The sequence below is a fragment of the Panthera leo genome, chromosome B1 (assembly GCF_018350215.1).
Source record: "Panthera leo isolate Ple1 chromosome B1, P.leo_Ple1_pat1.1, whole genome shotgun sequence".
NCBI lineage: Eukaryota > Metazoa > Chordata > Mammalia > Carnivora > Felidae > Panthera > Panthera leo.
The window spans coordinates 138,303,354-138,317,904 of record NC_056682.1 but is presented as its reverse complement, the minus strand read 5'-3'; the positions used below and the strand labels follow the sequence as shown (position 1 = coordinate 138,317,904).

General features: G+C 39.8%; 1 protein-coding gene across 9 annotated transcripts in view; it reads right to left on the bottom strand.

The window, feature by feature from the left end:
- Positions 1 to 14,551, bottom strand: part of RASGEF1B (RasGEF domain family member 1B) — a 642,397-nt gene that overhangs the window by 155,124 nt on the left and 472,722 nt on the right. For all 9 annotated transcript variants that reach the window (XM_042936076.1, XM_042936078.1, XM_042936079.1 and 6 more), the window contains one exon: positions 5,755 to 5,841. In XM_042936076.1, the coding sequence (XP_042792010.1) occupies positions 5,755 to 5,841 (87 nt within the window). The remainder of the gene's footprint in view (positions 1 to 5,754; positions 5,842 to 14,551) is intronic.

Below are 14,551 nucleotides of genomic sequence, written 5' to 3'. Positions count from 1 at the left end.
AGATAGTGATCCAATCATACAGCTCATGCTCAAAGAATTAAAATGTTGTTTATCTGCAACTGTAGTAGTTGTAATGGCTTGCTTTGCTCAGCATTATTATTATTTTCTAATTACTATTCCTGACTTTGGTATTTTTTTTTTGGAAGCAGCAGTAAGCCTGTGGGTTGGCTTCTACATTCTCTCGGGTCACTGAGAGCCCTGAATATTGAATATTAATCCCAAGGTGCTTCTCACAGAATAGGTGCTATCTATCCAGATCCAGCTACCACATCATGATGTAACATTCAATGATTCTCAGTGGGCTGTCACTTGTAAGACTATTCTTAAAATGTCCCTGTTTGCTACCCTAAACTTACCTTTGATAAGAAATATTCTCCAAGTGCTAAAAGGAGCTAAAGATTAATCTGTTAAAGGGACACCTCTCTTTATTTTCTTCCCACAGATGCCTCCCACCTTTGAAATAAAGCGGTGCTCCATTTTGTTGATTCTGAGTTCACCAGTTCCTTTCTTTTTATCTATTGTTTATCCAGTTACTTCCAACTACCTCCTCCAGTCTCCCTTTCACTCACCAGGAAATACAGAAGGCCCAGGGAGCCTTGTTTGTTTTGTTAGCCACCCTTCCATTTAATAACACTGCTATCCTTCAAGGCGGTGTCTCTCTCCATTTCCTTCTAGTCAAATCAAGTTAAAGTTACTTTCCTTTTGACTGGGGACATGCTTACCTATCACCTAAATTCCTTTTGAGAAAGGCAGGTTGGCATAGCCATGGTCATGGGCAGCTCCTAATCTAAAAACAGCTCCATCTGCTTTGTGTATTCTGCGCAATTTGCCAAGGTCATGGCACTTTACTGGGTTGTTTTGACTCCGCATGATCTACACAATGCTTGCTGAGCTGAAATAATGCTTCTTTCAGCCCAGTCTCTTGTCTTGCCAGTAGGGCCAATGAGAATTTTGTGGGAGAGCCTGTTAAGTTAAATTTTATGTCGTCCTCTAATGTTACTTATCTCTCAAAATCCCTGTTTTTGTCTCCATCATCATTGTCTTATTCCCTTTCAACAGTCCACTTTGGATCTGCCATTAATTTATTGAAATCCCAAAATCCCTTTTGCATTTACTGCTAGCCTGTGCAACCTCTTGGGGGCAACATGTTTACGGTCAAATACATTAAAGAGTAGTCTGTCTTAATTCATTCTCCAGAGTATCTCCTATGAATTACAAAGAAAGTCCTCCAGTTATAACATTGTGGGATTTGGGGGAATAAGTTCATCTTGAGCTTTCACAACACGATATTTAGCAGCTGCAAAGGCAAGGAAGACAAAGCTGCCAGGTCATCCCCTGGAAATCCCAAGACATATATTTTTAACATTTGCATTCTTATTTACATAAATTTGTATGCTTCGTTCAAAAGGCGCTGACTCCAATTATGCAAAATAAAACACGCAACTCCTCTTGATCTGAGAGTGGATAATCACACATTCCAGGCTTGCTTTCCTGCTGCCCAGAGTGATTTCTTTGGCTTTTCCCTCTCTGCTCCTGGAAGTTTTCCTCCTTTATATGTACCCTCTAATCATAACCATTAATGAAGAGTTATCATTTAATTATAAGACTGGAGTCGGTCCCAAAATATTATTTTTTCAGATTGGTATTCTCTGTTATCCAATTGGGATTTTCATAACACCTTTACACCCCCCATAGCAAGGGAACAGTAGTCCTTGGTTCAGTTTGGGACACCATAACTGGGTCTGGCGTGCAGCCTTTCACCCAACAGAACATTTTTTGATGTGAGGAAGAGAGTTTGGATTCAGGGTCAAGTAACCATAGACTCAATTATTCACACCAATGCTGCTTTCCATTGACCCCTATAATTAAAAGCTTGACTTTGCTTACATTTTTGGCATCCTTTTCCCCCTTCAGGTAGATGGCAAACAGAGCTGATTGCAAAATGAATTCATTAGAGTATTTGACAGCAAATGTATAGATCCCAGAAGCCAGAGCTTTGGAGCAATCCACTCAACCCAAGACAGTCCCAGTGCCACTGTATGGATACCTGGCTGCTAATTCTGCCCTGCCAGAGGGGAGAGACCTGAGAATCAGAGTGAAATACCATCAAACCAAGAATGGTCATACTACACTTAATTTCCTTCTGCTCTCTGAAAAGCATTCCAGAAAGTCACTCCCTACCATTCTTATAGTGCTGTTACTGTTTCTGATCAGGTGTAGGAAAACACTGAGTAAACTCAGTAAACTCAGTAAACTGTCTACTGGATGAAGTGAAACTTAGTCAAAACAGAGCCCTCCAAGGTTTATTGACATCTGATGTTAGCCTTTGAAATGTCTTCTTTCTGTCCCCACAAACTGCTGGTCTATTTAGAACCTATATTAACAAAGTTGGGGCACCTGGGTGGTTCAGCTGGTTAAGTGTCTGTCCAGCTTCAGCTCAGGTCCCAATCTCAGGGTTCAGTTTGTGGGTTAGGGCCCCGCATCTGACTCTGTGCTGACTGCTCAGAGCCTGGAGACTGCTTTGGATTGTGTCTCCCTCTCTCTGCCCCTCCCCTGCTCGTGCTCACTCTCTCTCTCTCTCTCTCTCTCTCTCTCTCTCTCTCTCTCTCAAAAATAAATAAAAATTTAAAAAAATTTTAAAAAAAGAACCTATATAAACAAAATAGGTGGGGCTGAAGGGGAATGAAGCAGAGACAAGGCAGTGAAGGGCTGGGGCAGTTGCCAACACATTTTGTGATGTGCGGAGAGGGTTTTTGTTTGCTTGTTTAATCTTTGTGCCAAGTGATACTCTTTTCACTAGGAACTCCAGTCAGCAGAGAGGAAGTGCAGACCCACTGAATACAAAGTACAGAAACTCAGTTCCAAGTAGCTTGGGTTGCTTCCCTTCTATGCCTGCAAAACGTCAGGCCTGCAACTGCATGAGGAAGAGGCTTCTGTTGGGCCAGGGTTTCACACCCTGTGGACTGCTGCATTGGGCGGGACTTGCCACCAAGGCAAAATTACCAGGAATCGCCAGGCAAATAGATTCATTTCCTTTAAAATTTTTTTTAATGTTTATTTATTCTTGAGACAGAGAGAGACAGAGCATGAACGGGGGGAGGGTCAGAGAGAGGGAGACACAGAATCTGAAGCAGACTCCAGGCTCCGAGCTGTCAGCACAGAGCCTGATGCGGGGCTCGAACTCACGGACCATGAGATCATGACCTGAGCTGAGGTTGGATGCTCAACCGACTGAGCCACCCAGGCGCCCCGATTCATTTCCTTTTAAAAAGTACAAAAAAACTCTAACTCAGATATAAATTTAAAAAATAATAAATAAAATAAAATATTTATTGAGTACCTACAAAAAAAAAGGTACAACAAATTCTGGTTCCGCCCACAGATACCTATAAGTTGGAGAGAAAAGCCCTATTACAAGAAGTTTTGTTTGTTTTTGACTTTGTCAACAGCAGCTCTGTTTCATCCCGGGCACCGGATTGTGTGGGGCCCCAAGATGCTCTACTGGGCAAACGACAGAAAGGCAGCAGGAATCCCAGATATACTGCGGTCCTTCTGGTAAGGTGTGCTCAATATACCAGACTTAGGCTTCTCTTCCCAACATATGCTTCTCTTCTATCCCCTTCCTCAGCTTCCATTTCTTCTTCTTTTTCTTTTTTTTTTTATGTTTTCATTTATTTTTGGGAGAGAGACAGAATGAGCCAGGGAGGAGCAGAGAGAGAGGGAGAGAATCCCAAGCAGGCTCTGCACTGTCAGCACACAGCCCAATGCGGGGCTCAAACTCACAAACCGTGAATGAGATCATGATCTGAGCCAAAACCAAGAGTCAGATGCCTAACCGACTGAGCCACTCAGGGGTGCCACCCCCCCAATCCGCCCCAGCTTCCATTTCTTGACATAAACAAATTGAGGATATGCTTCCTCTAGGCTTACCATGTGTATTGTCTTTCATTTATTCATTCATTCACTTGCATAATTTGTTGAGTGCTTGGATACATAGTGAACAAAATAGGTAAAAATAACAACTTACACAGCGCCTAGGTGGCTCTGTCGGTTAAGTGTCTGACTCTTGGTTTCAGCTCAGGTCAAGATCTCACTGTTCGTGAGTTCAAGCCTTGCATCAGGTTCCACATTGACAGTGCGGAGTCTGCTTTGGATTCTCTCTCTGACTCTCTCTCTCTCAAAATAAAATAAACGTAAAAAAAATAAAAAATAAATTAAAACTTGCTGTTATGGATTTATATTAAATTATTTAATCTGGTGACAGTCCCATGAGGCAGGTACTGTAATGATGTCCTTTTTACAGGTGACTTTGCTCAAAGTCACATAGCAAGTGAATAGCAGAGCTGGGATTTGAACCCAGGCAGGCTGGCTCTAGCGAGCCCAAACTTAACCATCACGCTCTATACTTCTTGGTGGGATTGATGGGTATGATTTCAGGTTCAGAAGAGTAGCACTTCAGGCAAAACCTGTAATTTCTCTTCTAGAAGTAGTCGTTCATTGCACAAGAGAGTTTGAATAACAGGTATGTTGTTAAAAGTAGTATTGTGGTTGGACCTAACACTAACATGTTGAAGGGGATCAGAATATGCCACTCCCAGATATGCCAGTTTGCCAAAAGAATTATTTTGAGCTGAAGTCAACTAAGAAACAGTTCCCCATCACTTTCAGTCTAAAAGCAGGGCATAAATCTCCCTTTCTAAAGGTTATATACATTTTTATTTTTGTTTATGTTTTATTGTTTATTTATTTTTGAAGGAGAGAGAGACAGAACATGAGCAGGGGAGGGGCAGAGACGGAGGGAGACACAGAATCCAAAGCAGGCTCCAGGCTCTGAGCTGCCAGCATAGAACCTGACACGGGGCTTGAACTCACAGACTGTGAGATCATGACCAGAGCTGAAGTCGGACACCCAACCGACTGAGCGACCCAGGCGCCCCCAAAGGTTACATAAATTTTTAAATGTGTCTTCTTCTCCCATACCAGCAAGAAGATGACTTTATCACCAGAGATGATTCTTATCAATGGGTAAGGCACCAACTTGAGTCTACATAACAAACTTAATAAATAACTCTTATCAACCCATTAATTTTCTCCATATGTTTATCTTCTCACAATTTACCATTCTGAGAAGCCCAACCTCTCCCCACCACCCCCCCCCCCCCCACCCGACCTTCTCCTTTCTCCTGCACTTCTCCACATTTTATTGCTTTTTGTTAAAATAGTATAAGCCCGGAATATGTAACTGCTTCTTTGGCCCCTCACTTCTTTTCTATGAAGGGCTCCTTATTTGTAGTAATAAACATTTTCTCTTGTTTATCTGTCTCTTTTTTTCCAGTTTGATTTGCATAACCCCAGGTACTAAGCCTAAGGGAGTAGAGAAAAAAAATTGTTTTTTTTTTCCCCTCTCCCCTACAATGTAAATTACTAAAAGCACCCTCTTTCCTTCTAACAAGTTCTGATAGACCAGGGAAGGTAAGTTAAAGAGATCAGAGCAGGACATTGAAAGGGAGGACATCAGCAGGATGGGAGTGGGGTAGAAGCTGAACACAGGCACCTCAGATTAACATCTCTCAGTTTAACATTTTGCTAAGGGCAAGGGTACACTAGGGCCAACCAGACCGGTCAAAATTTGGATTTTATCAACCACTTTTATGAGCTCAGTTTGATTATTTCACCCAAATAGCTCAAGACAAAAGGCATAACAGCCAACACACTCAGATCATACTGTTGAGTAAGAAATGGATTCATTCTTACTTTGCCAATTGGCTTCTCAGTCAGAGGGCTTGTAAAGCAGACTGGAGTTATGCCGCTGCTGTACATCGAAAGCTTCCATTGCTGTTCCTGCAAGAAATGAAACACATGAAGAGAGAAAGAGAGAGAGAGACACAGAGAGATTTCAGACTTGGCTGGCTTTTCTGCTGCACAGAACCATTTTCCAGTTGCTTACAATAGTGCCTCAAGCACATAAACCTAAGGGTTGTCACTTGAAGTACCTAAGTCAGCAGTTTTGCACGGGCATCTTCAATATGCAGTCTGTGCAAACTCAGTTAACCTTGTACAAGGACATATTACAAAACCGTTTAAGACATTTTGAAGGAATTCATGCACACATATTGACTTAGATGCAAAATACTTCAGCCTAATCTGTTAAGGTATCTTCCTAGAACATAAATCAGACTATGTGAATCTTTTTAAAACAAAAATAACTTTACTAATAGCTCATTGCACAAAAACACTGGCCACAAGTCAATGTCAGTCTTCAAATCTTTAATTCTATGTGGGATACTATCCAAAGTTCTCTAGCTGCTTTTCAGAATACTCCAAATAGTGACTTTTGTGGCAGGGTGGGGAGGGGGGGTTGTTTTTTGTTGTTGTTTTCCTTTTTCTTTTTGTTTTGTTTTTACTTTTTCTGCCTCAGTTCTAATTCTGTCCCACAATTTAACCTAAAACTCAAGCCACATTACTCAATGTGTTTCCTTCCATTCTATGCCTTTGTTAATGTTGTTCCCGGTTCCTAAAATATCCTTTCCTTAGTATCTGCCTATGATTTCCTACCTGTCCTATTAAGCCCAGCTCAGATTCCCTAAGAAACATTTTGCTATTTTTCTCTACTTCTTTTCTTTATTTTTAAATTTTAATTCCAGTATAGTTAACATAGTGTTCTATTAGTTTCAGGTGTGCAATATAGTGATTCAACAATTTTATACATTACTCACTGCTCATCACAATAAGTGTACTCTTGGGGCACCTGGGTGGCTCAGTCGGTTAAGCGTCCGACTTCAGCTCAGGTCACGATCTCACGGTCTGTGAGTTCAAGCCCCGCGTCGGGCTCTGTGCTGACAGCTCAGAGCCTGGAGCCCGTTTCAGATTCTGTGTCTCCCTCTCTCTCTGCCCCTCCCTGCTCATGCTCTGTCTCTCTCTGTCTCAAAAATAAATAAAAACATTTAAAAAATAAATAAAAAATAAGTGTACTCTTAATCCCTTTCACTTGTTTCACCCATCCCCCAACTCACCCCCCATCTGATAACCATCAGTGTTCTCTAGAGTTAAGAGTCTGTTCTTTGGTTGTCTCTTTTTTTCCTTGTTCATTTGTTTTAATTCTTAAATTCCACATATTAATTAAATCATATGGTATTTGTCTTTCTCACTTATTTCACTTAGCATTATACCTTCTAGATCCATCCATGCCACTGTATATGGTAAGATTGCATTCTTCTTTATGGCTGAGTAATATTCCATTATGTACGTCTTTGTGTGTGTGTGTATGTATGTATATACACAACTTTATTCATCTATTGATGGATACGTGGGTTACTCTCATACCCTGGCTATTGTAAATAATGCTGCAATAAACATAGAGGCACATATAACTTTTCAAGTTAGTGTTTTCATTTTCTTTGGGTTACTATCCAGTAGTACAATTACTGTATCATATGGTAACTCTATTTTTTATTTTTTGAGGAACTTCAGTAGTGTTTTTCAGTATGGCTGTACTGGTTTGCATTCCCCTGCAACAGTGCATGAGGGTTCCTTTTTCTCCACATCTTCACCCACACTTGCTGTTTCTTGTGTTTTGATTTTAGCCATAGTGACAGGTGTGAGGTGACAGCTCATTGTGCTTTTGATTTGCATTTCCCGGATGATGACTGATGATGAGCATCTTTTCATGAGTCTGTTGGCCATCTGGAGGTCTCCTTTGAAAAAGTGTGTATTCGTGTCTTCTGCCCATTCTTTAATCAGATTATTTGGGGGTTTTTTTTGCTGTTGAGTTTTATAAGTTCTTTACATATTTTGGATACTAAACAGATATGTCATTTGCAAATATCTTCTCCCATGCAGTAGGTTGTCTTTTAATTTTGTTGATGATTTCCTTTGCTGTGCAGCTTTTTATTTTGATGTAGTCCCAAAAGTTTATTTTTCTTTTGTTTCCCTTGCCACAGGAGACATATCCAGAAAAAGTTGCTGTGGCCAATGTCAAAGCAGTGACTGTCTGCGCTCTCTCCTAGGATTGTTATGGTTTCAGGTCTCACACTTAGGTGTAATCCATTTTGAGTATACTCTTGCATGCAGTATAAGAAAGTTGTGCAGTTTCGTTCTTTTGCATGGAGCTGTCCAATTTTCCCAACACCATTTGTTGAAGAGACTGTCTTTTTCCCATTTCATGCTCTTGCCTCCTCTGTCAAAGATTAATTGACCATATAATCATAGGTTTATTTCTGGGCTCTCTATTTTGTTCTATTCATCTATTCATCATTTTTGTGCTGGTAGCATACTGTTTTGATGACTACACCTTTGTAATATAACTTAAGTCCAGAATTGAGATGCCTCTAGCTTTTTCTTTTTCAGGATTGCTTTGGTTATTCAGGATCTCTTGTGAATCCATACAAATTTAGGATTATTTGTTCTAGTTCTGTGAAAAATGCTGTTGGTATTTTGATAGAGATTACATTAAATCTGTAGATTGTATTTTCCTCTACTTCTGACTAGAGTCAGAGTAAATCTCTCCCTACCACAAAGTCCATGTACTATTATTAGAGTACTTGTCACTTTCTTCTGGGAATGTGAGCTACCGAGGACAAGAACTCGTGTCTTAGTTATCTTTGAATCCTTCACAGTGTAGCACTGGTCTTATACATTGCTGTGCTCTAAACATTTGTGTCCCTGCAAAAATCTGTATGTTGAAATCCTAATCTCTAAGGTGATGGTGTTAGGTGATGGGGCCTTTGGGAACTGACTGGATCGTGAAAGTAGAATCCTCATAAATGGGATTAAGTTCTGATTAATTAATTAAAAGAGACACAAGAGAGCTTCCTTGTTGTGTGAAGATACAATGAGAAGTCTATAACCTAGAAAGGGGCCCTCAGCCAACAGTGCTGGAGCCCTGACCTCAGGCTTTAGCCTCTAGAACTGTGAGACAGAAGTTTCTGTTGTTTATAAGACACCAAGTCTATGGCATTTTGTCATAGCTGCAGGAACTGACTAAGATATACTGTAGGTGCTTTCTGTTAGAGCAATCTTTCTTTTTGCCAGCTGAATCTTTTTCTCTATGTAGTCACTAATTTCCAAAGACCCTCCAGATCCGGCTCTCTCCAGCTCCCAGTTCTCATGCCCATAACACATATTTTTCACTCTCTTTGCAGTCTTTTTAAAGGAGACACCAAGAGGATTGTTACTGAAGAAAAACACTTAACTGTAGGTACCAATAACCCCATAAAATAAAAATGACCTTTAAAAATTAATTAACAAGTATTGATCCATCCCTACCTCCTGCTGTCCATTAATTGGCCACGTTTCTTGAGTGAAAAGAAGATTTTTCAGTGGTCTTAGCAAAGGATAGAGTTTGGCCCTCTGGAATCTCTACCCCTGCTGTTACTAATTATCTTACCCTGGGCAAATTACTTGTTCCAGGGTGGCCCTGCCTGTGAATGTGGTTTGCATTATCAACACACATCATGCAGGGTATTTTGAGACTAATTGTGGAGATGTCTGTGACCTGGAAAGGTGAGGCGTAATTTCTGGGGAAGAAGCCCTGTAGTTTACCCTTAGGAGAAGTCATTCAAACATCTGCCTTCTTCCCCGGGTCTGAAAACAGGGGTTATGGTTGGATTCCAAGGGAGGTGAGGATTTCTGTCCATTAGGAGTTAAATAGAGACTAGCAACTCACTTCACAGGTCATATTCCAGCCATCAAAGTTTAATTACTATCAAACCCTGTTGGCTCAGGTCCTAACCATATTAGTGAAGCCATGATGAAAGTTCCAAGGGCTCCCATTACCAAACCCCACCTTCCAGAGATAAAAAGACACTGCATGGCACCAGGGAAAAGGTCAAAACATATCTACTTGAGATTACAACTTTTTTTTTTTTAATGAAAATGTTGATGATCAGGACATATGATTCTGTTTTAAGGAAGTCAATATGCAGACACAGTAGATGAATCTGAAGAACTCTGCCCTTCACTCTGAGGCTGGTCCAGTTGCTATGGCAACATACAACTAGTTTTCTTAGGTTGTTTTGCAGCCTGATTTTCTTTAGACTAAAGATTCCCTTGATATGTTTGCACTGCGTATAGTTAAGACTAAAAAACCCAGTAGTTGCAAAACATAGATTTCTTACCTAGAAATTACTGGTTTGGTGGGGAAATATGTGATGATTTTCGGCCATACCTACAAGGGAATTTCTGAAATCATGGGTTCATATGCAACACAAAGTAGTGATGGGCATACAGTTATTATTAGCCAGTGTCTCCCTTTTTCTGTATCTTTTCCTCATTTCAGGATTTCCACATAAGGTTTTGCTGTTGTTGTTCGGGGGGTTGAGCGGCTGGGTGGCTGGTGCTAACTGCTGCTCCGCATTGAACTCCCCATTTGCTAAATGTGGGGGACGGGGGTGCTGAGAATGGACTTGGACCAAGTGGAATTATAGAGAATTAGAGAAAAGTTGTTGAAGCCTCAGGCAGCTCCCTGCAAAAAGAGAGCAATTACTGCCCTCATCTTCTTTTCGTAATAACTTCAGAGCACCCCTGAGAAGCTACAGAACTGCTCAGAGATCCCCACGGGAAAGGTACCTGGTGTTTTTGTTCTATGACTGAATTCCTAAAGGGAGAGGGAAGAAGTGGTTAAGGACTTGAACTGTAATTACAACCTTCAGTGTTTATCCTGGCGCCTGAAAGGTAAGAGCAATCCCTGGTGCTAAAGGACAGAAATAATCTAGGATTTTAAAGGACATAAGGATCACCTGTTAGGCTCAGCTAGTTGATTGAACAGTGGGATCAGTCCAGATGGCATCTACTTAAGGGTGCATCGCTGGGCAGCTCAAATGAATCTAATAACCCTGAAGGAAAGAATGAGTCCTCCCTCAGCAATCTGATGGACATTGTTGTCCATCAGCTCCCCACCCCTCCTCCCCAACACCTTGGGGCTAGGAACAATGTGTTCTGTTTTGAGATGGAACCAGAACCTAATTTAAAGATTGCCATGCCTCCATCTAGCCTTGCCTTGTCACATTATTTATCTGGAGTAAATATGATTGGGAGTGCTTTTAAAGAACTGCCAACGCAGCACTTGAGTTGCTCCTCACAAAAGTCATCAGCTGTTTCTGGGACCTAGGATGTTGAGGGAACTGGGACATTGCAAACATTCAGTGGGAACCCAGGAAGGAGAAAGTTCCGGAAAAAGGACATGCTATAGGTCGTCAGCGTTGCTCTGGCCCCTGTTTTCTCTGGCCGCCTGACCTGATGGTTGAGGCTAACCAACAGGGAATTGGGTTCACCCCGCCCATCCCCGCTGAAGTTGCTTCCTTGCAAGGGTCAAGTGCACAGATGCAGAGGTGAGGTGGCCTTGGGAAGGGAGGAGAACTGGGTGGAGGGCCATTAAATGTTGACTCACTTAGGCTTACCCAGACTTCCTCCCTTTTTCCACATTCTAAAACAATTTTGGTGAACTTAAGTAAACTGTGCATACTGCTAAGTTTTCCTACTTCCTTTTGGGTTATTATCACAGACCTAGACCAGCTCCAGTATAGGAAACTCCTCTCCCTCTAAAACTTGCAGGCATAGAGTCACAGGGGCAAATGTACCCACAAATAGTCCAGTTTCTATATTTTCTGGGCAGAATTCTGGTAGAGGCGCCCTGCTTATGCATTCTTCAGCACCTCCCTCAGTACTCATTTCCCTTAAATGCTCAGCTAAATTTTTGCATGTAAATTTCCATTTCTTGGCTGTTTCACATGCTGGTTTTTAAAATGTCTCCTGTGCTTCTGCCTTCCTTTGCTATGTTTTATGCATCTTCAGTAGCACCTGTACCTACCACAAGGCTACCATTACAAAGAACATTAAAACAAGTGCTTTCGAAACACTCAACAACATTAATGGGACTCCTGAAAGAAAGAGACACATTCCCTTCACTGCCTGCTTGTGTCTATGAGTTTCCTGCCAGCCTTTATCCAAATGCACGTATAATTAGCTACGACACCACTTTGCATCACACTCTTTTACATTTTCCACCTAACATCACATTACATGTTTTCTGTGTTATTACACAGTCTTTGGACTTAATATTTAGTGACTACATAATATTCCATCAACAAAATAGAACATAATGTATTCGGTATCTTGGTAGATATTTTTATTATTTCCATTTTTCCTCTAACTGTTTTTGAAATTTAAAAAACAGTTGTATTGAAACAATTCATGTCACATATAATTCACCCATATAAAGCACACGATGAAGGGGCGCCTGGGTGGCTCAGTCGGTTGAGCATCCGACTCTTGATTTCAGTTCAGGTCAGGAGCCCAGGGTCGTGGAATTGAGCCCCATTTCAGGCTCTGTGCTGAGTGTAGAGCTTGCTTAAGATTTTCTCTCTCTGTGTCTCTGTCTCTGTCTCTGTCTCTCTCTCTCTCCCCTCCCCCTCTCCTCTGCTTTTGCTCACTCTCTCTCTAAAATAAAATTAAAAATTAAAAAAAAATAGTAAGTGAACAATTCAACATTTTTTAGTTTACTCACAGTATTGTACAGCCATCACCACAATGTGATTTTAAAATATTTTTGTCCCCTGTCAGAAGAAACCCATTATCTACTAGCAGTCATTCAGCATCTCTCCAGCGGCTCTCCTCCCTGTCTCAGGCTCCAGGCAACCACTAGTCTACTTTCTGTCTATATTTTTGCCTATTCTGTACATTTTATATAAGTGGAATCATATAATATGTGGTCTTTCATTTAGCATATTTTCAAAGTTCATCCTACTGTTGTAGCATGTATCACTAATTCATCCTTTTTCATTGTGAAAAATATTCCACTGAATGGATATACCACGTTTTATTTATCTACTCATCCATTTGAGTTGTTCCCACTTTGTGGATATTAATAAGGCATCCATGAATATTCATGTCCAATGGATGGGATGTATGTTTTCATTTCTCTTGACTATACACATAGGGGTGGGAATGCTAGATCATAATTTAGCTGTATGTTCCACCTTCTGAGGAACAACCAAACTATTTTTTCCTATAATTAACACGCAAGTATACTCTTTTTTTCTTTTGAATCATTTCTTCAGAACATATTTCAAGGAGTAGGGCTCCTGTGCCAAAGATATGGACCTTTTTTATGGCTTTTATTCTATACCATCCAATTATTGTTTTTCAAAAGGATTAAACTGGTTGACACAGCTAAAATTCATATTTGTCATATATGTACACATGTACATATACACACAACTCTTTTTTTATATATAGCAAACTTATGAGAAAGATGTCACAATTAACTACATATTTATAGATGAAGACACTAAAGCCCACGGGGGTTAGTAACTCAGTGTCAGATGACCAACCAAAGCAGTACAACGCCCCTTTTATGGGCTTCATTACTTCAAGTGTCTGTACCCAGTATGTCCCTGGTTTCAATGAGTAATTGCTGACTATGTCTCTATACTGTAATTTCTTCAGATTGTGTCACAGTGAAACAATAAGCATGGAGTCAGAGGCACGAGCTCAAATTCTGGCCCCATAACTCGCTAGCTTTGAGATCTTGAGTAAGAGCTGCTGAATCACGATAAGCCTCAGTTTCCCCAAATATAAAACAAGATGATACCTACACCATAGGCTCGCCTAGAGGATTTAAATTAGAATTTGGCTCACCCAAACAAAAAAAAAATGCATAAAAAATGTTAATATTATTCTTTCATGTGAGTAACAAATGTTCTATTTTATTCTTCCTTGATGCCCTCTTCAGAGTGAAATATCACATACCTATGAATCTCTATTATGGTTTAATAGATTTCCTCCCCTTTGTCAGTCAATAAATTATCCTCTGAGTACTATAACTTAGCTCTGTGCTAAGTTTATAAGAATTTTTGTATAGAAATGTTAATAACTAATACAAAGGCTTATAAAGTTTTCAATAAAAATTTTAACAATTATAGATTATAATAATTGTAAAAGCTACAGATACAATAGGAAAGCTACAGAAGTTTATTAAATAACTTTATATAGATAAATTTATTTTTTATCTTTAAAAAATATTCAAAAGTTGGGGTGCCTGGGTGGCTCAGTCAGTTTAATGTTTGATTCTTGATTTCAGCTCCAATCATGATCTCATGGCCGTGAGATTGAGCCTTTTCATTGGGCTCTGCACTGAGTTTGGAGCCTGCTTGAGATTCTCTCTCTCTCTCTCTCTCTCTCTCTCTCTCTCTCTCCCCCCCTCCCTCCCTCCCTCCCTCTACCCCTCTCCACTGTTCATGCTGTCTCTTTCTAAAATAAATTAAAAAATAAAAAATATTCAAAAGTTTACATTGTAAATCATAATTATAAATTTATTTAAAATAATTTATTTAAAATAAATTATTTTAAACATATTAAACATTTAAATATATTTAAAATAAACTATTTTATTTAAATATATTTAAAATAAACTATTTTATTTACATATATTTAAATAGTTTATTTAAAATAAATATAAATTTATTTAAAATTAAATAAAATATAATTTAATTTAATATAAAATTAAAATAAATTTTTTAAAAGTAATCAATTATGAGTTAATAAAATAAGCATA